We start from the raw sequence: 22,726 nt of genomic DNA, 5'->3' as shown, positions 1-22,726 counted from the left end.
TCCTGTCTTGGCCTCCCCAGTGTTGGCATTAGGGGCATGCGTTACATAACCACCTCTTTTGCCCATTGGCTTATTATGCTCTTTAGTACTGAACTGTGGGAACTCTTTATTTATTTGACATTTAGATAGTAGAGAATATAGAAACCCCTATCATTCATATCATCATATTTTAATAATAGCCCTACTTCTCCTAAGAGTTATAAGTTCATATGTTTACATTATTAAATACATTAGCCTTTCAGATAAAAGAGAGCATGGTATAATATATAGCTTATTCTTCAAAATCTTTGACTAAGAAGCCCAGAAGTAGCTCTACAAATGCAGATAAAGAATTTTGATATATTTAAGCTATCAAAATTAGATACATATGTAATTGGAATCTAAACATTTCAATACAAATACTTTTATATATTTTATTTATGAATCTTCTTTAGATTGATTATATATAAGCATATACACAGATTTAATAGTTAAGTATTTTTACGGGCTAAATCTTGCATGCCTCAGATATAATACCCACTCAATATGGCAATGGATATATACCAGTATACAGGAACTCATTTAATCCTCCCAAGTGGCTCCAGGTATGCTTGTCCCATCTTAGCATGAGGACATTGACAATCAGAAGAATTAAGTAATGTGTCCAAGGCCAGCAAGGTTGTCAAACTGGAATTCAATCTCTAACTATTTATACCAGAAAATCTGTATTTATAGGTAAAATTTATTATCTCAGAAAATAATAAGCATCCTGAGAAAGGCTGAGGACACAATTGGATATCTAACCTTGAGCCAGGTGAGTCAAGAGGGTGTTGCCACTAGCAACCTGTTTGTCTCCTGGCTGAGACGGGAGGATTGCTGCAAATTTAAATTCAGCTGGGCTATATATTGAGTTCAAGGCCGATCTTGGCTACATAAGACCTTTTCTCATGAAAAACAAACACATACATACCACTCTACAAACTATCAAAGAACATTCTCAATATGTAGAAGATTTACAAATGTCTAAAGCCCCGATATAGAAAACATGCAAAGGTATCAATCAGTAACACATGAACACGGAATATGACAATGTTATTTTAAATAATTCAAAATGCATGTGCTTCCTACCAGATTTCATTTCCAAAAGCGTATTGGTATCAATTTCATGGTTAGCTTTTCCAGGCTGAGGCACTCGCAGAGGTATGATCTGAGGGGCACACACTGAACCAGCAGTCATGTTTTCTCCTTATATAAAAAAATAGATTAAAAAATTCTATCATGAACCTATGCCTAAACATAAAAACTACAGAGTACTACTTATTTTAAATGCAGCAAACCAGTAAAGCCCAGAGAGCATATCATTAATACGCCACCTAAAGATAATGCCCCCATTTAATTAATGAAATTATAACATTTTAGCTGTATGTTTGCTCTTGAGGTCTCCTGTTGGATATTCACCTAAATACTTTACATCTAATAAAGGTAAAGAGATGAATTTGATTGTCTGGAGCTGCTTTAAAAGGGCAGGTCCATGGATGAGGCAGAACAGAATCCACCACCAACGCTCCGAGCTCTGTTCCCTGGAGATCATTCATCCTCCACCGCCTTCAGCTAGTGCACACATACACACTCACTCTCCCGATTTCAAGGCAACCCATTACATAAGACCCATCACTGCACGCAGCATGAATTATTTAGAGCCAATTCTCAAAAGAAGTTCTAAGCCCCATGGTCTTACCTTTGCCACTGCAGTATATCGTGTTTTGGAAAATATACTGCAAAGACTGCAGAGCAGCCGCTCTCAATAGAAAGGAAGTTGACATGAATATAAACCAACAAACGTAATTTCCTATTCGCTCTACTGTTTTGTAAATAACTAGCAGGACAGAAACCTTATGAGTCTTTTCTCTGAGGTGGGGAGGAGTCCTCTTAATCCAGTATTTGCATCTTGCACTGTTGTTTTAATGATTATGGCTACATAATTATTCAATTATCATGTATATATTCATCTCACTTTTATAATCAGCATTTTGCATCCTCATTTTTTCTTTTCCGAGACAAGAGACTGCCTCCCAAGTGCTGGGATTAAAGGCGTGTGCCACCATGTCTGGCTTTCAATTTTCCACGTAACAATTTGTTGCATGCACAATGGTGAGGTTATTTATTTTTAAATTTGGTAGTTGGAATTCTGATAATGTTGCTGAGAACATCTTTGCGTTTTGACACATCTTGTTCTAGAACGTGAGGTAATTAGATTTAAAAGACGAATTTAATGCCTTTTTGGATTGTTCCAGACTGAGGGCCGAGAATAAAATCTACAGGTATCTGACCCTTCAGAAATGAGGATGGATTTAGAGGGATTTGCCTACCTTCGAGTTAGAGTCGGTTGAAATAAAGATAGCTGAAAACTAGATTCTAAATAAACACCGTTGGTTAAGAGACTGATGTGCTCACGGTTAGCTATTAGCTCCTCCTGGAAATCTGGGGTCGTCACTGGACCTCACATGATGGAGACAGATATGGCTGATTCGCTAGGTCCACACTGCAGTCTGGTGTCAGTGTCATGCCACCACCATCTCCCAACATCCTTCACCTGAACCATCTCCTCGCTGCCCAAACCAGGACCCAGACCTGTGTCACGTCCTCGGCCTCGCGAGGCAGTCAGAGATGCCTAATTCCTTCCCAACCCGGTGAGAGACGCCCTTCTCCTTACCCTTCTCCAGCCTCAAGGACAGAAAAAAGGACCCCCGACGCAGCTCCGCTGCCGCCAACCCGTTGTCTGGTCTCTCACTGACTCACGTCTGCTCCTCCGCTGCAGATTGCGTTACCACAGACGCGGCGAACCGCGCCCCGCCCATCGGGAGCCGAGCAGATGATTGGCAGGGAAATCGACTTCCTAGCAACCAGCCCCGCCCTTGTCTCTGGCTGCAGCCTCGGTCTGGTACCCACTCCCGATCCTTCTGCGACACTTTCTTGTAGGTGTCCAAGAATATGCCTTCTCAGCGGAGGGAAGAGGTTGAAGAGGACGACCCTACTCAGCCTACTGGAACAAGAGGCTCTCGTCCGACAAGCTCTGAAATTTGGGATAACAGAAGGGAGACGTTGTGGCGACCCTGCTGAGTAAGGCGGAACAGGCACAGCACGGGCGCCCCAAGCCGATGCGATGAAGAAAGCCCAGCGCGACCGGACGAAGAAGGTCCCTCTCCCCTCTCACGCCCCTTCACCCGGCTCGTGCCTCCACAGGTTCCCGAGACTTCCAGCGCGCTCCGAGAGGCCACTTTTCCTCTATTCTCGAAGACCGCCCTCATGGCGGAGGTGAAGGTGAAGGTGCAGCCGCCGGACGCGGATCCGGTGGAAATAGAAAACAGGTAATGCAGTGAAGCTCGGTTCCCGACGCTAGGCGAGCAGTCAGCTGGATAGCCGGACCCCTTCTCTCTCAGTCCCGGGGGAAGAGGTTGGAGCACACTGGTCAAGCACGCGGGAGCGGGGTCGCCCGGTGTCTGGACGCCCCCCTCCCGATTAAGGAGACTAGAACCCTACAGAATCTCCAGAGCAGCGTGACAGCTTGAAACTTTATGGAACTGGCTTCTCTGGGATTCTATTATAGCACTTGGAACGTGACAGCAGCCAGTGCCAGAAAAGAGGCCTGCATTTTCCCCGTAGTTCTTGGGCATGTGTTCGAATCCAAGATTGCTCGGTTGCCAAGGGAAGTTCTATAAGAGAACGTTTGGGCCAATTTAAGGTTCAGTTTGTGATTACAAAGACTGTTGAGCTAAGTAGGTTCAGTGAGTACCTTAACTTCCATAGCGCACGTGTGTTTTTAGGTTATAATGCAGTTAAAAGACAGCGGCTTTCTCAACATTATTATTGTGGATAATAAGTTTATTACACCCCAAACAAATTAATCCCTCCAGTTTGTTTGGAGAGGATAATTTCTCAAACAGACTCCAGTCATGGTGAATCACTATAACATGTCCCCTACACACACACACATATACATATACATTCTACATACATTTGCCTTCAGCCCACAGACCTTGGATTCACTTTGCTGTACATTGATAACACTGAGACTTAGCTTAACTATCATGAATCTTTTAAAACAAGCAAACATAAACCATTTATACCTTTGTTCCTAGAATTATAGAGTTATGCCACCAGTTCCCTCATGGAATCACAGATCAAGTAATTCAGAATGAAATGCCTCACATAGAAGCCCAGCAACGGGCAGTGGCCATCAATAGACTATTGTCCATGGTAAGGTGAATTCAACTAATTCATGTAATTTGTTGTATGGTTTCATTGCTTCCTGTCACATAGTTGTGATGGTTAACTTTATGCATCAGCTTGGCTGGGCTATGATACTCCTAGATACCTGCCTATATGCTGTTTCTGGGATGTTCTAGAATGTGGTCTTTGAATTGCTGTGCTGACTGTAGAAGGTGAGTGGGCACCATCCAATTTAGTATCAGACGTGAAGGACAGAGGGACTTACCCCAGCCTACTTTGAGTCCCAGGAACAGCCTAATGCCTTTACCTCTCTTTATCCTTAGGCTTCTGGATTCCATCTACACCTGTATCATGTATCAGGTCTGTGCCATTGGTCTATGCCACTGGCCTACTTGGTCTGTGCCATTGGTCTGTGCCACTGGCCGCCTTGAGTCTCCAGCTTGCAGGAGACTTACAAGAATTCTCCACCACCTTAATCTCATGAAGTAATACTAGCATAATAAGCCTCCTTTTTAGTGAGCCAATATGCTAATTGTAAGGCCAAAATGTGTGACTTGATTCCAAACCAGGGAAAGGATTAGAATGTCTGAATTGGAAGAAAAAATAATTATCTGAATGTCATTTGACAAGATGAAGAAACTGCATGCAATTCTGTTATAACTGATTGTTATTAGCTTCATTGACAGGAAAGGAAACATGGGTGTAGTGTGTTCTCGCCTTGTTTTACTTCCTGCTGCTAGCTTTTAGCCATTCCCTATGAAATATTTCCACTGTGAGTTTTTTTGAGTTATCAATAGCCTAGTGATTGGGTATCACAATGTCATTCTTAGCTTTCCAAGAGCAGGAAGAAGTCCCACGGAGGGTCTTTGGGAAGAAGTACAGCCTCAGCTTCAGAGACAGTACAGTAGAGTTTTGATTGCAGCCCAAGAACCTGGAGCCCACATGCCTCTCTTCCAACTTTTTTTTTTTTTTTTTTTTCCTTTTTGAGACAGGGTTTCTCTGTGTAGTTCTGGCTGTTCTGGAACTCACTCTGTAGACCAGGCTGGCCTCGAACTCAGAAATCTGCCTGTCTCTGCCTCCCAAGTGCTGAGATTAAAGGTGTGCGCCACCACCGAAAAATGTCCCACCACATACTGTTCGATGCTTTAAGTCTCCTATGTCTCTCTCCTTTCACAAGCTGTTATATTCCCTTTTTCCTGAGGATGTTTGGTTTTATTAGTTAAGAGTCTTACACTAGGTCTCTTCTGAATGACTGTTTTTTTTTCTTTTTTTCTTTTTTTTTTTTAAACTTCCAGCCTTGTGTTGTACCTCGACGGTCTAGATACAGAGATTATGGGGATAGCCGAATCTTTTGTTAAGCCTTTGTCTTCACCTTTGTGGCTCAGAATTTACAAACTTCTCTAGGAAGTAGTAAATAAAATAACTTTTGTGGCCCATCTGGTTTCTGTCACAACTGTATCACTTGTCATTTTAATAAGAAGCAGTCATGAGCCATGAACAGTGATTCATAAACAGGTTGATGTGGCTTTTTTCTGATAAAATTTTATTAATAAAAAAGCAAACAGTGGGCCAGTGACTTCTGTTTTCACCCAAAGAAGAGAAGTTGGTGATTTCTGGGCTTCCTTTTTCTGTGTAGAATGATTCTTTGTTATCCTTCAGGACTCAGTTCTGCTGCTATTTCTAGGAAGATACCTGGAGCCCCAAGGTTGGGCCAGTCTTTTCTCTGAGTGTGCATCCACCCTTGTTTCTCTTTTAATGCCAACCAGATAGTATTGTAGTCATCTCTTTGCTTCCCTTTAAGAGTTTAGAGTGGTGGAACATTCACCTAGCTTGCACAGTATATTCCATCCTCAGTCCTATAATTCAAAAACAAATTGTCCATTTAAACAGCTATCCTGGACTGGAGAGATGGCTCAGTGGTTAAAAGCACTTGCTGTTCTTCTAAAGGACTCAGGTTCAGTTCCAGTCAGGAAGCTCACATCTGGAATTCCAACTCCAGAGTATCTGACTCTGGACTGGCCTCCCCAGGCACCTGCTCTTGCAGACATACGATTAAAAATAAAAATAATTTCAAAAAACCAAACAAACCAGCTATCCTAACAATGGCCTGAATAAATGACAGAAGGGAACCTGTGAATTGAGTTTTGTGATCTCACGTTGCCATATTGTGAAGAAAGGAGGGCATTGCAGTTTCTCCAGTAAGTAAACCTATTTTACATTGTTAGCATTCAGTAGAGCCTCTTCTTGGTTACAGGTTCTTGTAACTGCTGTAAGTTCAGTGCTATACATCCTAGATTTTCTAGATGCCCAGACTCAAGGAGGTTCAAAAGCGTGATAGAACATTGATTTATCTTACTTTGCTTCATTATATAAAATACCACCACTAGAGACCTTTTGTTCATTGGTTAACCTTTTTGCCTAATTCTCCTATCACAGAATTAAATTGTACATATTAGTAAATGTCATTAATAACTACAGTTTAACTTAGTATGCTGTTGAATATTCATATTTATACTTTATCTGGACTAAATTTTTATCAGTACAAATTCTTTTTAATTATATTTATCCATATTTTATATAATTTGGACTTACTTAGATTTCAATATAGATTTATATATATTATCCTAAAACAACTTTTAAAAAGGATTTATTTTTATTTAATTTGTGTGAGTATTTTGCATGCATCTGTTCACTGCATGCATGCCTGGTACCCACAAAGGCCTGAAGAGGGCACTGATTTCCTGGAACTGAAGTTACAGACTGTCTTAAGCTGCATATGGGTATTGAGAAGTGAACCCCAGTCCTTTCTCTGTGAGAACTCCTAGTGCTCTTAATTGCTGAGCTGTCACCTCATCCCCCAGGTTAAGAGCGTTTACTCTTACAAAGGCCTGAGTTTGATTTCCAGAACTCATATATATGATGGTCTGCACCTGGCTGTAACTTCAATTCCAGGGATTCAGTGCCCTCTTTTGGCCTCCATGAGCATTGTATACACATGGTGCACAGACATATATGCTAGCAAAATATCTGTATACATTAAGAAATAACATAATTTTCCCCCTGAGACAGAGCTTCTCTGTATAGCCTTAGCTGTCCAAGAACTTACTCTGTAGACTAGGCTGACTTAAAACTCAGATCTGCCTGCCTCTGCCTACTGAGCTCTGGCAATAAAGGCTTGTGTCACCACCACCACTGGCTAAGAAGTGCAACAGATTTTTAAAACACTTATTTATACCCTGGCCAAATAACTAAGCCAAGTTAGTATGTGGGACACTATTAGTATCTCTAGCTTGAACTATCTTTATATTAGTTTTTAAAAATACTTTGAGGTGTGTAAGCAAAATCCTCAGTTTCAGATGAAGAACTGACAAATATGGGAGGCAGAATAGTTTAGTGTGTATAATCAACACATTTAAAATTGTAGTAACACTTGCCATCAGAATTGATATGAGTAATTGACTACGATTTTCTATTTTAAAACACTTTAGGGTCAGTTGGATCTTTTAAGGAGTAATACAGGCCTTTTATATAGAATAAAGGATTCTCAGAATGCTGGGTAAGTAAGCACCTATTTTCTAATTTTTAGAAAAATTTGTTTATTGCAAAAGAAATGTACATATTAAAAAAATGCTAACATAGTAACAGGTATTGTGGCACATACCTATATCCCAGCACTTGGGAAGTAGGCCAGAAAGTTCAGGGCCAGTCTGAGCTATGTGAGACTGTATGTACATAATGTAGCTCGGTATGTGGTACACACCTATAGTCCTGACACGTGGGTGCGGAGGCAGGATGATGAGGAGGTTGAAGACAATTTAGGCTATACATTGAAAGACCCTGCGTCAAAGTAAGAAAACAGAAGAGACTGATATAAACTGATACCATTCCTGCTTTTGTTCTGTTTCCATTTCCCAGAGTACCTGCTCTTGGTAATGTCTTCTAGACAGATTTAAATATTCATAGACAATTCTATATTTATATGTTATCCTTTTTTTTTTTAACAAGACTAAATCATGCTATCTATATAGTTCTGTAACTTGTTTTTTTCATTTATTGTATTTTGGACATTTTATCATGTTGGTACATACAGCTCTGTCTCATTCTTTTTAAGGTACGCCTTTCTTTCGCTAAATAAGTCAGTATGATAGCCTTGTCTGCTAATTACATAGTCACGCAGATGGTAACACAGCCTACAATTTTTCCTTTTTAAATTCTGCTTTATTCCCTGCAGTAAAATGAAGGGGTCCGATAACCAGGAAAAACTAGTCTACCAGATCATAGAGGATGCAGGGAACAAAGGTGAGCATGAGAAGGGTGAGGTGTTATCTTTAGGCCCAGACCGAAAGTGTTGTATTGTTCTGTTTGTTTATTTATTTATTTTTGGTTTTTCGAGACAGGGTTTCTCTATGTAGCCCTGGCTGTCCTGGAACTCACTCTGTAGACCAGGCTGGCCTTGAACTCAGAAATCCGCCTGCCTTCGCCTCCCAAGTGCTGGGATTAAAGGTGTGCGCCACCTCCGCCCCTGTGTTCTGTTTATTTTTTAAGAGAGAGTCCTTTCATGTAGACCAGGCTGTCATACTCAGGATCTTCTTGCCTCATCTTCCTGATGGCTGGGATTGCAGGCGTGTCCTATGACATGCAGCTAAGCATATATGTTTTATACATAGTCTCTTTCTTCATGTACAACTTTGTTTGTTTGAAAGAAAACTCATTACTTCCCACAGTGGGTATTTACTGAATGTAAGGACCATTGCCTTATTTTTTTCTGCCTTACAAGTAGAATGTGTTTTAAGTAATAGATGTAAATGTATTGAAGCAGCTAAATTTCTTGTATTTTTTTCCCCATCGTTGAAGATGGCAGATGAACCTGATTCAAATTTAAGTTCCTTTTCACTTACAGTCTTAAGTGAAACTCTCACAAAATTGAGATTAGGGTAAAGGATTAGATAGGAGGTGAGATGTGAGCCAGTTCAACGGTGTTCATGGGTTTTGTTTGTTTGTTTTTTTCTGAAAATGTTCTTGTTTTATACTTTTTTTTTTTTTTTTAAGAAAATGTCCTTTATGGTGATACACTGCGGGGCAGTTAGCTCCCATGGGTGGGCGTGCGTCCTGTTGGGGTGTTGTGGTCGGCTGGAACCATGACTCTGGAGAGAAGTTCGACTCTGGAGAGTAGAAGTGCGGGAATTTGACTGAGTTCCCTCCACACGGGCGGGCTCTGCAGGGCTCCGCCCAGGCGTGAGGCACAGGGGCAGAGCTCTTGGATGGGAATCCCTGGACAAGAAGGTTTGTGGGGATCGACTGGTCTCAAACTCCTGGGCTTCCAGGCACCGTTGGGAGCCGTGGAACAGTTGAGACTGGGGCCTTGCGGGCTGGAGAGGCCCGCGGCCGAGAGGACTGAGGGGGAGGGAAGCCCCGACAGTGCCCCCTCCGGTTGAGACTCTTGGTTCAGCACTTGCTTGGCAGAATCAAGGCTCAGCTAGTTGATTGAATTGGCAGCCTCCACAGTGGGAACCTAGAGAAGTCCTCAGAGGGAGATTAGGCCGCTGCTCATTAGTCAAAGGCCTTCTCCATGGTTCCCTATGGTGGGGCCCCAAAGACACGAGGAAGTCCATGGTTTTAAAAGGTTTATTGTCATGGCGGAAAGTGGATGAGCTGTATCCCCCTCTTCCCTCCCCCATTCTCAGGACAGACCTGAGTTTAATAGGGAGGGAGGAGGGAGGAGGGTCTGGGAAGGAATGCTTAATTGGTGACACCCTCTGGCCTTCAGGTATCTCATTAATATGGAAATCTCTTGAGGCTGAGGCCTGTAGTCTTGCCCTCTATGTGTGGAGGGGCTGGTAGACTGAAAGGCGTGGATCAATGGAGGTCTTAGACCATGTGTCAGGAGCCTGGAGTCTGGGAACATGGCGAAATGTATGCTGTCCTCGCAGGGTCTCTGGCCATCTCTAGCCAGTGCTCCACCAGAAACCAAGCTATCCTTTTCACAGTCCCACAATACACCCCTTTATTCTAGTATTAGGGGAGGCAGAAGCAGGTGGACCTCTGAGTTCAAGGCCAGCATGGCCTTTATAGCAGATACATAGTGAAGCCTTCTCATAAAAACAAACAAACAAAACAAAACCACACCAAGATTCTAGGAAATTTTCAGTTAGAATGTAAAGAATACACTTTATTACTGGCTCACTGGCTTTATTACTGTAGTCTTTCTTTATCCCAGTGTTTTGTTTTGTTTCTTTAGGCTTTAGTTTCTAAAACTTTGTGTTAATTGATGTGCTATCAGCTTTCCTACTTTCTTACAGGAATATGGAGCAGAGATATTCGGTACAAAAGTAACTTGCCGTTAACAGAAATCAACAAAATTCTCAAGAATTTGGAAAGTAAAAAGCTTATTAAAGCTGTGAAGTCTGTAGCAGTGAGTAGTTGACTTTCTGGGTTCCACCGTGTAGTTCACTTAAGGCAGCTATGCCAGCCGTGTGCTCAGCCTCATTCGTTAATTTATGTGGGATTTTAAGACAAATGGGGTTTTATTGTTGTTTTTTGTTTTTTAAAAAGACTATAAAAATTTAGCTCCTGTTGTGCTGACTTTAACCTGCTGACTACTGGACTCTTGATGTCTCTCTCGCTTACTCCCAACTTTGTCCTGTGTTCTACAGAAAAGAGAGTCTGCAGCCTTGAGTACATTCCCTAGTTTTTGTGTTGTATGACATAACTCAGTTCATCCTAGCACAGTGTCTCACTCAACAAGTGTTTGTTGATTGGAATATGACAGGTACTGCTTTGCACTTGGAGTACATTAATGACCAAGTCAGAGAAAGATCCCTGCCTGTGTCTCTTACACCGAGCCAGATTTGTGTTTTTCCTTTTCTCTCTCTATCTTGAATATTCAGTGATTAAAAAAAAGATGACCTAATGTAAAGACCTAGAGTGTTCTTACTGCTTACTACTTGGTGTGAGAAATCACATTGACAAGGCGATACTGAGATTCCAACTAGGTGGAATTGTGCGAATTGTGGGCAAGACAGTAAAAAGTTAGATGTTTGCTGGTCTTAGGGGTAAGGTCTAGGGAACATAGAATAGATGAAGCACAGGAGATATTGTAGGGCAGCCAAACTGTTCTATAAAACAAAAGCCTTAAGCATGTGTTGAAACCTATAGACAATGCACCCAGTAATCTTAATTGTACTCTATTATTTTATTTTGAGAGAGAGGTCCGATAATACAACCAGGGATGGTCTTGAATGTCTTAAATGCAGGGTCTTTCCTGCCTTAACCACTACCTGAGTCATGGGATTTCCAGGTGTATTCTACCATATCCAGTCATCTGCATTGTTTTTTAATATTTTAAAAGTTACTTAGACATTAGGGGGATGCCAGAGTGGAGTGCAGAAACTAGTGGTTGGATATGGCTCAGCAGTTAGAAGCACCGACTACTTTTCCAGAGGAACCAGATTCAGCACCTACGTGGTAGCTCACAACCACTTGCACCTCCAGTTCTAGGGAATCTGACATCCCTCTTCTACCCTTTGTGGGTAATAGCCCAGATATACACCAATACCCACACACATTAAGTAATTTTAAAAACTAAAATAACTGTGACAGAAGTTTGGAAACCACACCATTACGGGTTAGAGGAATAGGGGCTGACCTAAGTAAGTACTTGTAGAAATGAATGGTGTCCATAAAACGAAAGGCAAAGGAAAATGTGCTTAAATACTATACTGTATCTGAAGCAGTGCTCTTCCCTTTCTCTGAGGCTTCTGATGTACTATACGTAGCAGCAGACCATGGACAGTGCTGGCTGCAGTACAGTTCCCCTTGAAGATGGTCCTTAACTTTAGAGGACAGTCCCAAGTTCAGTAACTCTCTGCTATCTTTCTGGTAATTCTGTATATTGAAAACTGTCTAAAATTTGAACTTTACTGCTCAAGCTTAGTTCTTAGAAAAGTTTATAAAGAAATGATATATGCATATTCTCTCCTAGGCTTCCAAAAAGAAGGTTTATATGCTCTATAACCTGCAGCCAGACCGATCTGTGACTGGCGGAGCCTGGTACAGTGACCAGGATTTTGAATCTGAATTTGTTGAGGTGCTTAATCAACAGTGTTTCAAATTCCTACAAAGCAAGGTGAGGTCATTAAGGAAACTCCACAAGTCCTTTTAAAGCGTGGCTTTGTGAGAGATTGACTTTTGTATATCGTATCTTAGAAGACCGACAATCCTAAAACTTGGAATTTTTACCGTATGTGCTGCTGTTGGTGTGGCACAGAACTTTAGCACTAATATGCATTTTTGCTTGAGCCTTTTATTCTAATCTTACAGGCAGAGACAGCAAGAGAAAGTAAACAGAATCCAGTGATACAAAGAAACAGTTCATTTGCTTCATCACATGAAGTGTGGAAGTACATCTGTGAACTGGGCATCAGTAAGGTCAGAGCTTATTTCTGCCTTGTCTATATGGTCTAGTCTTCCACACAAGGCTGTAGCTTTGGTATGTTTGATCCATCCGCCCTTTCAGGCACACATTCTTCTGAACTCACTTTGAAAAGCACTGTCCTAAAGTAGGCAGAGGCCCTTATGGTGTCTGACAATGGAGAACTCTTCTCAGTGCTATTTAACCCAAAGTGAGAATGTTCTATTAAGTTTTTGACTGTGTAATAGTCGAGTTTGTTATAGTGTTAGTATGATTTACTGACACTTTCTTACTTAATCAAATGTAACACCATCTTGAAGACCTTTACATAAGGACACAAATGCTTTTCATGGTCTGCAAAGAAGCCAAAGTGGCATTTGGAGAAGTCATTTTCAGTTCCTGATTCCCAGATTTCTCACTGATAAAAATTAGGAACTCAGGTTATTTCATGTCTCAAGTGTCTCTCTATGAAGACATTTAAAGAATGTCCATCAAATTCTTGGGGAGGGAGATTTCTTTGTGGGTTTTTTTTTCTTTTAAAGAATGATGACATCAGTGTGAGGCTCAGCATGAAGCCAGACTTCTGTCCTCAGTGTGTCCTCAGTGGTTTGTGTTCATGTAGACTGTTATTCACTCTATTTGTGCCTTCCATTACTCTTCCCTAGAGCATGTCTTTTCCACTTGACTGAGAAGCTGTGACCACTTGCTGTTTGTAATACCTTCTCTGAAAGGATGTTTCCTTGTCCTTTATGCATGCTTTCTATATACCCCTTTCTAGGTAGAGTTGTCCATGGAGGACATTGAAACCATCCTGAACACACTCATTTATGATGGCAAAGTGGAGATGACTATCATCGCTGCGAAGGAAGGCACTGTTGGCAGTGTAGATGGACACATGAAACTGTACAGGGCAGTCAACCCAATCCTCCCACCTACAGGCTTGGTCCGGGCACCCTGTGGACTCTGTCCCGTAAGTGAAAGCTGCTTCACTGTTGTATTTTTCACCATCATATGCAGATGCCATAAAGAAACAAGAGGCACAGCAGGCTTCCCACCTGTAAGTGTCACATGAGCTATTCAGTCCCTCCCCCTAGACCCTTGATGGATTCACAGATTGTTAATGACTTACATTCTTTCTTCGAACACTCAGGCTAGGGACATGCCCTTCTGTTCTTGGGCCTGAAATGGATACATTTTCACTGAGACCAACCATTCTTCTCTGTAGGGAAGGAAGTGAGATTTGTTGAAAACCCACTGTGAACCAAACATATTCTAATCCTCCTGTGTGTTTGGAGCTAGTGGTGTTCTTTCTTTCCCCTAAAGAGTGAAGGAACTTAGGGGTGGGTGTGGCTCAGTGGCAGAGCATGCTCAGTGTACACAGCTCCTCTCTTCTCCAGATTTGATCCTCCAGTGCCCTCCCCCAAGAAAAAGAAGAAAGTTAAATTTAAACAGAAAATATCTCTTAGAATAAATATGGTTTTTCCCAGTATGCCTCAGCATTTTTGCTCAATCATTCCTGAAGCTACAGGGAGCAAAAGGCACTTCCTATCCTGTGGCATTTATACTTGCGGGCTTGCTACTCTGCCATATTCATTATGATAGCCTTTGTCTGTATCCCTAAGTTTTTTGTGACTCAGTTTCAACTCCTAGACAGAAGCCACCATCCTGGTAATTCTACTTAGCACCCTTTGAAGATAGTTAAACACAGAATTTTTTCAACTTAGTAAAAATTAAGTTTTCCATAAGTAAGGGCTCACTTCCTTCATTCCTATGCTCCGGCTAATAACCTTTTACCGAATGGCTTCATCTTTATGCTATGTTTATATGCCTCCAAGCCAGGCAGGGTTGTGCGCACCTTAGTCCCAGCATTTGGGAGGCAGAGACAGTTGGATCTCTGAGTTTGAAACCTGCCTATTCTATATAGTGAATTCCATGACAGCCAGGATTACATAATGAGACCCTGTCTTAAAAAACAAAACCCAAAAGAACCAAACAAACCAAAAATCTAAAGCTTATAGTTAACCATGACCACAAAGTAGCCACTGTTACAGTATGCTTTTCAATAAAGTCATTATCTGTTTCAAAGAGTATTTTCTTTCTTTCTTTTTCTTCTTTTAATACTGCTTTAAATCAGTGGGGTTTTGATATTTTAAAACTTGAATTTGAATGTAAACTTTTTATGTTTTCTTTTTTTAAGGTTTTTGATGACTGCCATGAAGGTGGTGAGATTTCACCATCTAATTGTATTTACATGACAGAGTGGCTCGAATTTTAATAGAGAGCTATGAACTTTATTTACATTTGGCAAACTGAACTTCTTGGAGAGCAAATAATTCATGATGGAGTGTCAAATTTCTTTGAAAATATACTTCACAATAATGGATATTGACTTGCTGCTATGAAAACATTTATTTATGAAGACAGCACACAAAGCAGGTTAAGTTTAATAAAGTTTAATTGGGAAGTCTCTTCTTCGGTAAGTAAAATACCTTGAAAGTCTGGAAGACAAGGAAAAGAAGCCAGCAAACCTATGTTGACCAAGTACTGAGATAAAGGCTGGAGTGAGAAGATGTTTCACTTGAGTTACTTCACTGAAAACCCATTGGGTTTATTACCTCCATTTCTGTTTGGTTTTTCTTGGGTTTTGTTGAGAAGAAATTACAAGTGGTGCAGGCAGGAACAGCTGATGATGGGACTGTGTGCCATCTTGGGGCGGAGTGGTAGCGTGGGCATTCCTTTCCACGCCATCTGTTCCTCTTCACCCCAGTAGGACTCTTTCAGAGGAGTGCGCCTCCATACTGACCTCACTCCCAAATGCTGTTATCCAGGACGTATTTTCACATCACTGATATTCCATACTAAAGGAAATAATCTCACTGTTCCTTTCCTATTAAGGCTGTAACTTTCTCTGTATGCTTATGCTTTAATTGTATTATTTATTGGATTTTTTTCCAGATTCTTATTCCATGCCTGTAGTGTGACTTTCTCTACCACCAGCGCCAAATTCAGATTTTATAGTCTAATATCCCTATATGGAATGTAATAAATGAGACCCCTTGGAAGGTGACACTATGAGTGTAGAATCCTCATGAATTGGAATTAGGGCGTGTATAGAAGAGACCCAAAGTGTTCTATTACCCTACTGTCATGGAAGAACACAGGAAAAGAATAAGGAAGCGAGCCTTCATCAGACCAAGTAATCTACTAGCACCTGTCCCAGCTTTTAGAATCATGATAAATTATTTTCTTGATAAACCATCAGTCTACAGTGTTCTGTCAAAGCAGACAGACTAGATAGTATCTAATCTTTTATTAGATAGTATCTAATCTTAAAATTAAAACTTAAAATTAGCTGGGTATGGTGATGCATTCTTTGAGTCTCAGCACTCCAGAGGTAGACAGATCTTGGTGAGTCCAAGGCCAGCCTCGTCTACATAGTGAATTCCAGGACATTCAGGGCTATATAGGGAGAGACCCTGTCTCACATATAAAAGTAAAAATAGAACATTGCCCTTCATTCACTCTCTGAGGGGTGGGAACCAGTCCTCAGCTGGTCCCCTTTTTTCTTATTCTTCAAAAAAACGAGTGTGGTGTGACAAGTCTAAGCAGACAGCTATCACTGTGGACTTCGTCAATCTCGGCTGTTCGGTGCTTGAAACATTAATTGGCATGCCGTTGTACAGAGGATGGCCATATATGCCTTTGAAGGATCTCGGGTGGTTTGGCCTTTTTTTTTTTTTTTTTTTTTTTTTTGAAACAGGGTTTCTCTATGTAGCTCTGGCTGTCCTGGAACTCTGTAGACCAAGCTGGCCTTGAACTCAGAGATCTGCCTCCCTCTACCTCCCTACGGCTGGGATTGAAGACATGTGCCACTGCCACTGGGCCCTTTTTCTCTTTTGTACTCTCCTACATATTTAATTTTCTAGTAAGAGACAGAAAATTTGATAGGTCAGGCAGATCAAGTTAGAGTGGACATTGTTCCTATGCTACCCTCCAGTGGAGGAAAAACCTGCATTTTATATATAACCTAGCACTTAAAAAGAGCTGGTGGCATTGAATGCTTATTCTATAGAGCTGGCCATAGAATTCATCTGATAAAAATGAGCTAGTGAGTTTGATTTTACTGGTCTTATATATCTCAGGGTAACTAATGATGCTATTCACTTAGAGCACTGGCAAAATATGGTAGAGTGCAAACCCTTTCAGTTGGTTCATGCTTTTGGCTTACATAAAAAACTTAGTAAAAACAACCCACCACAACAAAAACCCTTAGACACAAAGTAAGCTTAGTATAATGGAGAAGGCCTTAAATCCCAGCACCTGGGAGGCAGAGGCAGACAGATCCCTGAGGTAGAGGCCAGCCTGGTCTACACAGCTAGTTCTAGGACAGCCAGGGCTACATAAACCCTGTCTTGAGAAACAAAATAACAATAAAAGAATCAAGCTATTTTCTAAATATGCTCTGCATTTTGTCTTTTTTTGTTTTGTTTGAGATCAGAGCACCACTCCACACTGGCCTGGAATTTACTTTATGGCCTAGGCTACCATTGAACTTACCCTGCTTTAGCTTCCCAAGTGCTGGGATTACAGGCATGCAGTTAGCAGCCATGCCTGGCTTTGCATTGTCTTGATAATTAGATAATGAGTTTTAAAATCAGCACTCAGTGGATAGAAATGTTCCATACTAGAATAAAGAGCTTAAATATTTTTCCTTAGCATTATATTTTACTCCGAATATTTTGCCTTGTAACATATTTTTTACTCAGAGTATTAACTGAGAGGGATAGGTAAGTTAGAAAATGTAGCAACTGTTCTGTAAATAAAATGAATTCTATAGGAATAACCTATCAAAAGAAATTATGAATCTCCAAAATCATAATGTCACAAAATCAAACTGCAGGTGAAGCCCAGATTCTTCATACTTGGCCACTTATAATTAGGCATTTTGTTCACCGGAACACACATACTAATCTGTTGAGGACCTTGTTTAAAAGTGATCATAAAAAAGGAGACATCATGAGATGATTGAGTGGTTTTTATTGAATGTGGACTCTCACATTAAACTTTCAATTTGGCAGTAAGTAAGTTTTATATAAGGGTTTTGGTGGTGATCAAAATTGCAAAGTAGTCAGACAATTCAATTCTGTGATGGACAGAGTGATAAAATACTTCTGGTACGATGAGGCCTCTGGCTCAACAGTGAAGGGAAAAAAAGATTCAGATTTACTATATAGTTGGTGAGAGATGAATACAAAATAATGTGCCCCATAGCAGTGGGGTCCAGTAAGACAGCATCTTGAACTCAGTCCTACCTCTGCCTTGTTCCTGCTGGGTTTATAGATAGGCACCACAACATCTGGACAAATAGCATTTTCTATCATGATGGAAATACTCTGTATTTGGTGTTTAGTCTAGCAGCCTTCGGCCAGATGGCTGGCCAGCCCTTGACACAAATGATTAAAAACTAAGTTTTTATTTAGCTGCCTGTGCATACTGTTTATATTAGACAGCACAGCTCAACAGAGAGCTCTCTTGCATATTCCCCACCCCTGTTGAATCTCACACTGAAATGTGTCAGTTTATAATTAAGATTTTTAAAGTTAGGGAAAAAATTCAAAAAAATAAATGTTTTCGTTACCCTCCCCCTGTGTGTGTGTGTGTGTGTGTGTGTGTGTGTGTGTGTGTGTGTATGTGTATGTGTATAAACAAACCTATAATCCAATTTGAGTCTACTTGATTTTGAGATTAGTAATTATTTACTCTGCTTTTTTGAATTTTTAAAAAAATTAACATAAATGTTTGCAATTTGTTTTCTGCTGCAAGATAGAAATATATTCATTTAATATATAACTGTTTCTGGTATTATTCATTTCCATGTGAACACTTACAGTAGACCTATATATATAATTGTTTTCCTATCCTCCAAAGATACCTATTGTTAAAAGTTAAAGTCATTACTGACTTTAGAAATCCCCAAATCATCTTAGGCTAACACAACAGCTTTGTACCCCTTCTAGCGTAAAAGTGTGGAGAATCACATTTCTTCATCAGTCACAGGTTCTGTGTCATCAGGTATAAGTGCACTAGATATCTTTGGCACCACAACAGTCAGAAGATACTGGGAAATAAACATTTTATTTTACTATGGTCAAAGTACTATATAAACCAGCAAAAATGTAATCATGAAACAATTTTATATATCAAATATATACAATATAAAAAGTAGCTTTAAAAAGTGGTTACTTTTGAGTGAGTGTAAGAAAAATTGGCAGTTTGCTTGCATGCTGTCTACAAGAGGTTGAACTCTATGGAATTCATTGCTTTGTGGAAAAGGTTGTGTTTGTTTTTTTTTTGTTTTGTTTTGTTTTTTAATAAAGATTTATTTATTTATTTTATGTATGTGAGTACACTATCTCTTGAGACTTACCAGAAGAGGGCATTGGATCCCATTACAGATGGTTGGGAGCTACCATATGGTTTCTGGGAATTGAACTCAGGACTTCTGGAAAAAGTCACTGCTCTCAACTGCTGAGCCATCTCTCCAGCCCCAGAAAAGTTCTTCTGAAGATAGTTAAAACTTAACAACAAAGTACAGATTGTTCCCTTGTTTTCCACCCTTTAGTATTATGTTCATTTTGCTTATCTTAGGTTTTTCTTCAACTTCATAGAAAATCTAAAATTTTTACAACCAACTTGGTCTTTATCTTATAGCATTTGCAAATCTTTTAATTACAATGCTGTTTTCAGCTGCCATAATTCATGTAGGGATTGTATATACATACATATATATTTCCCCAGTTAACAAAAGGACATGAGTACTTGTCACGCTTCTTTATTGCAGTACTCCCCCATGACCTAATCCTGCCAGTCCAATACAGTTGATATACAGGTGACAGGCTATGCAGCTATCTGTCCCCTGCAGCTCCCTTACTCAGCATCCGTCTATGTTGGTCTCTCTCAAATTGTCAGAAGGACCTGGGGATGTGGTGGGGTCAGGAATTTCAGTGATGAAGACCCAAGTTTACTCTCTTGAGCTAATAAAGAACAGCTAGAGTTTTGAGTTCTAAGATAACATTCTCAATCTTGAATCATGTTTTCTTTCCCCTGGTAAGAGAAAAACTATTTCAAAAAGGAGTAATTATCACTCATATAATTTGAATGAAAACCAGTCTTTTGTTTTGAGACAGGGTTTTACTTTATTGGGCCTAGACAGGCCTCAGCTCAAGATCCACCTTCTTCCCCTTTCTAAGTGCTGGGTCTCAGAAGTGGATCACATCTTGCTAAGCCTATTGAGTTATAATTTGGAATGAGACTCAGGAGACCTGGGTTGTCGTCTTGCTCTTTGTTTTCTGAGACAGGGTCAAGCTAGCCTTCCCCTCCGATTCCCTTCTTTCTCTGAAGGGCTGTGAATACAGGGACACACCACCATGTCTGTGTCAAGTTTTGGATTCTTCTGACTTAACTCTCTTTGCATCAACAAGATAGCTAAACAAACTCTGTCCCTTATCAAACAGGAAACATACTGCTGTAGTTAGTAGCTTTTCAGGAAGATTTAAATTCTGTGGGAACTCAAAGTGCTAGTAACTTAGTGTGAGTGTTCATAGGTTTGTTGTTCAGGCACTTTGTAGCTTAACTACACATTTCACGTGTAGTGCTGTGTGAGAATAGTTGCTATTATTATTCTTCCCCATCCTGGCTTGTTACAGAGCAGGAGTCATCCTGACTATTCTGGTACTTTCAGCATAGACTTCACCACACTAATCAGTTCATGGAACTCTGTGTTCTGAAAGTGACCACGGTCAGTGAATTTATACAATTTGGCATCCAGCCTATCTGCCACTTCTTGTTGTTCCTTCCAGGGAAGAAAGGGATCATCAGTAGAGCCAAACTGTACAATGTGAGGGCAGTTGGCCTTGATCTTCTCCCACTGCCAGGGGCGGCTGAAGTACCCTGTAGAAGGGGAAAAGCCTATCAATATGCATGAATCGTCAGCCTTGACATTGGAAAATATCACAGAGAGATGCAAAGGACCAGAGACCCAAGTTCAGAGAAGTTCTTTGGGTTTTGTCTCTGTAGGGCTTGATACCATACTGACTTAACAAAGTAAAAGGTTAAAATAAAACCAGGTCCTGGGACTCATTCTAGACTTAAGGTAGGAAAAGAGATCTACCTCACATCTAAAGGTAAATAAAAAGTCTCCCACTTACTATTTATACTTTTAGGGTTGAGAGAGAATAACTATTTTGTAACTTGAACAGTCTATGCTGTGTTTAGGGAACGGCTCTCTTTCTAAAGACTTACCACTTGCGCGCTCATTTTCATCTCCCAAGTCTGATGTGTATGCAGACACCAATACGAGAGCATATACCTGATGTGTCTCTGCATACCTGGAATGAGAAAAGATAAGTGTCAATCATACATGGAATTATTAAATCTGAAAAAAAAAACAGTAACCCACCTGGTGTAAGTTCACAGAAAGGTAGTTAGTGTATGCTTCTGAGATAACACAGAAAAACATCAAGAGAATTTCACAATCACTGTCTCTGACATGTGCATTTATCCACCGTTATATGTGTCAGCATTACTTGGGTGGTCAACATGCTGATTCTGGGCTCACCCCAGAGCATTGAGAGAGATGGGACTAAGGCCCAGGATCCTGCATTTTAAGGCATGCAAGCAATCTCTAATCCATTTGACTAATGCAAGTAATCTGTGAACCATAATTAAGAAAAGCTGGACAATGCCAGAAAAGTACTTGTACTGTGCTTGCATATGCATTCTCATCTGTGCTGTAGTACGTTTGGCTCGACTCCCAGACAAACTATCACTGCCCCTTAAGGGCAGGAAGAGTGTTTAGAACAGCACCCTACACACAGGCTCACTATCTCAGACGCCCTTGCTCAGCCAAGAGTAGGCTGAGGAATGATGTGGAACCTTTGAAGAAGCTTTTGTGCTGGGAAATATATAGGGCTAGAATTCCATTCTTGATAAAACTTTGCTGCTAGGGACAGCATACCATGATGGGGACTGCTTGCAGCAGGCCGGGATAGAGACATTTCAGTAGCCTGTGTCAGCTCTTTGTAAAAAAGAGTTCTTCCCATTTCTCTTAACCTTAACCCTGCACAGTGGCTGTATAGATTTCATTTGTGCATGACTGCTTTTCAGTTGGCCTTGGTGTGCACAATTATTCTATTATATCTATTTTCCTATTTCTCCTTCTGCTCTGGTGAATTCTGTGAAACTAGACGTTCCTTCATATAAGGATTCTTAAACAATTAAAAACTGAGGCATAGGGGCATAGCACAGCACAGTCCTAATGGCCCAGGTGCATGTTGTGTGTTCTCATCTTGGAAACAATGTAATAACTGCACAATGGTAGTTCCAGATTGTTTGACTTGCAAAGAAAGTTTGAAGAAATTACTAGAAAATGAAATAGGAACTACTGAAGTTATGAAGTAAGTTTTGTATAACATTTGAGAGTGGTTCCTGGATAAACAAGTATAGAATACATAAAATTATATATGAGTAAAATTAAGTCAAAACACTGGGACTCTTATGTGAGTCATTGTGTGCAATGTGCAGAAGCACAAAGCTAGCGGAAGTATTGAGTGAAGGGTTAACTTGATTCTTTCTGGCCACTGCCTGGCAGCTTTGCCCGTGTCATTTATCATTAGAGCTTTACAGGAAAGTACAAGTGGCTGACCTCAAGAGTTCTGAGCTCTGAAGTATAATAAGTCAAAGCTAAAGCTTAAATAATGATAAGTTTGCAATTATTATTTTGGCCCCAGGCCTGGGAATAGGGGAAGCTTAAAACTTTGGGGAATAATTGTAATTCTTAATTCTTTGTGGGATGTAGTTATTCTTTTGAATTTGACTTGGCAATGATTATCAATGTCTTTTTTTCTACCTGCTTTTGGAGTAACAATAAAAAAGACTGGGGCAAGAGAAAGGCGAGAGAGCGAGTGGAGAGTGAGTGGGATGTGCATGAGGTATGCTTGATGTGAGTGGAGAGTGAGTGGAGAGAATGTGAGAGAGAGAAAGTGTGTGTGTCTGAGAGAGAGAGAGAGAGAGAGAGAGAGAGAGAGAGAGAGAGAGAGAGAGAGAGAG

At 40.6% G+C, this 22,726-nt stretch overlaps 3 protein-coding genes across 3 annotated transcripts in view; 1 reads left to right on the top strand and 2 right to left on the bottom strand.

The window, feature by feature from the left end:
- The window catches only part of Dzank1 (double zinc ribbon and ankyrin repeat domains 1), a 54,577-nt gene extending 51,773 nt beyond the window's left edge, over positions 1 to 2,804 (bottom strand). Inside the window, exons 1-2 of the mRNA XM_028756781.1 lie at positions 2,693 to 2,804; positions 1,108 to 1,224 (exon numbers count right to left, since the gene is read on the bottom strand). Of these exons, the coding sequence (XP_028612614.1) occupies positions 1,108 to 1,216 (109 nt within the window). The 5' untranslated portion in view covers positions 1,217 to 1,224; positions 2,693 to 2,804. The remainder of the gene's footprint in view (positions 1 to 1,107; positions 1,225 to 2,692) is intronic.
- Positions 2,805 to 3,177: 373 nt separating this feature from the next.
- Polr3f (RNA polymerase III subunit F) lies at positions 3,178 to 15,874 on the top strand. Its single transcript, XM_028755396.1, has 9 exons — positions 3,178 to 3,347; positions 4,119 to 4,236; positions 7,698 to 7,765; positions 8,441 to 8,508; positions 10,509 to 10,621; positions 12,191 to 12,334; positions 12,529 to 12,636; positions 13,398 to 13,589; positions 14,817 to 15,874. Exons 1-9 carry the CDS (start codon positions 3,286 to 3,288, stop codon positions 14,892 to 14,894), a joined length of 951 nt encoding a protein of 316 aa, XP_028611229.1. The 5' UTR covers positions 3,178 to 3,285; the 3' UTR covers positions 14,895 to 15,874.
- Positions 15,875 to 19,435: 3,561 nt separating this feature from the next.
- Positions 19,436 to 22,726, bottom strand: part of Rbbp9 (RB binding protein 9, serine hydrolase) — an 8,233-nt gene continuing 4,942 nt past the window's right edge. Inside the window, exons 4-5 of the mRNA XM_028755505.1 lie at positions 20,921 to 21,006; positions 19,436 to 20,569 (exon numbers count right to left, since the gene is read on the bottom strand). Coding sequence (XP_028611338.1) covers positions 20,343 to 20,569; positions 20,921 to 21,006 — 313 coding nt within the window. The 3' untranslated portion in view covers positions 19,436 to 20,342. The remainder of the gene's footprint in view (positions 20,570 to 20,920; positions 21,007 to 22,726) is intronic.

The sequence above is a fragment of the Grammomys surdaster genome, unplaced genomic scaffold (assembly GCF_004785775.1).
Source record: "Grammomys surdaster isolate TR1022 unplaced genomic scaffold, NIH_TR_1.0 129, whole genome shotgun sequence".
Taxonomy (NCBI): Eukaryota; Metazoa; Chordata; class Mammalia; order Rodentia; family Muridae; genus Grammomys; species Grammomys surdaster.
Note: the sequence above shows the minus strand (reverse complement) of the source record. Positions and strands in the feature narration are given on the sequence as shown.

Excerpts from the sequence above, each read along its gene's own strand:
- Polr3f (XM_028755396.1), top strand. The coding sequence starts at position 3,286 with ATGGCGGAGGTGAAGGTGAAGGTGCAGCCGCCGGACGCGGATCCGGTG. Across the intron at positions 7,766-8,440 it reads AAGGATTCTCAGAATGCTGG|TAAAATGAAGGGGTCCGATA; the intron begins GTAAGTAAGCAC and ends TATTCCCTGCAG. Across the intron at positions 10,622-12,190 it reads AAGCTGTGAAGTCTGTAGCA|GCTTCCAAAAAGAAGGTTTA; the intron begins GTGAGTAGTTGA and ends ATTCTCTCCTAG.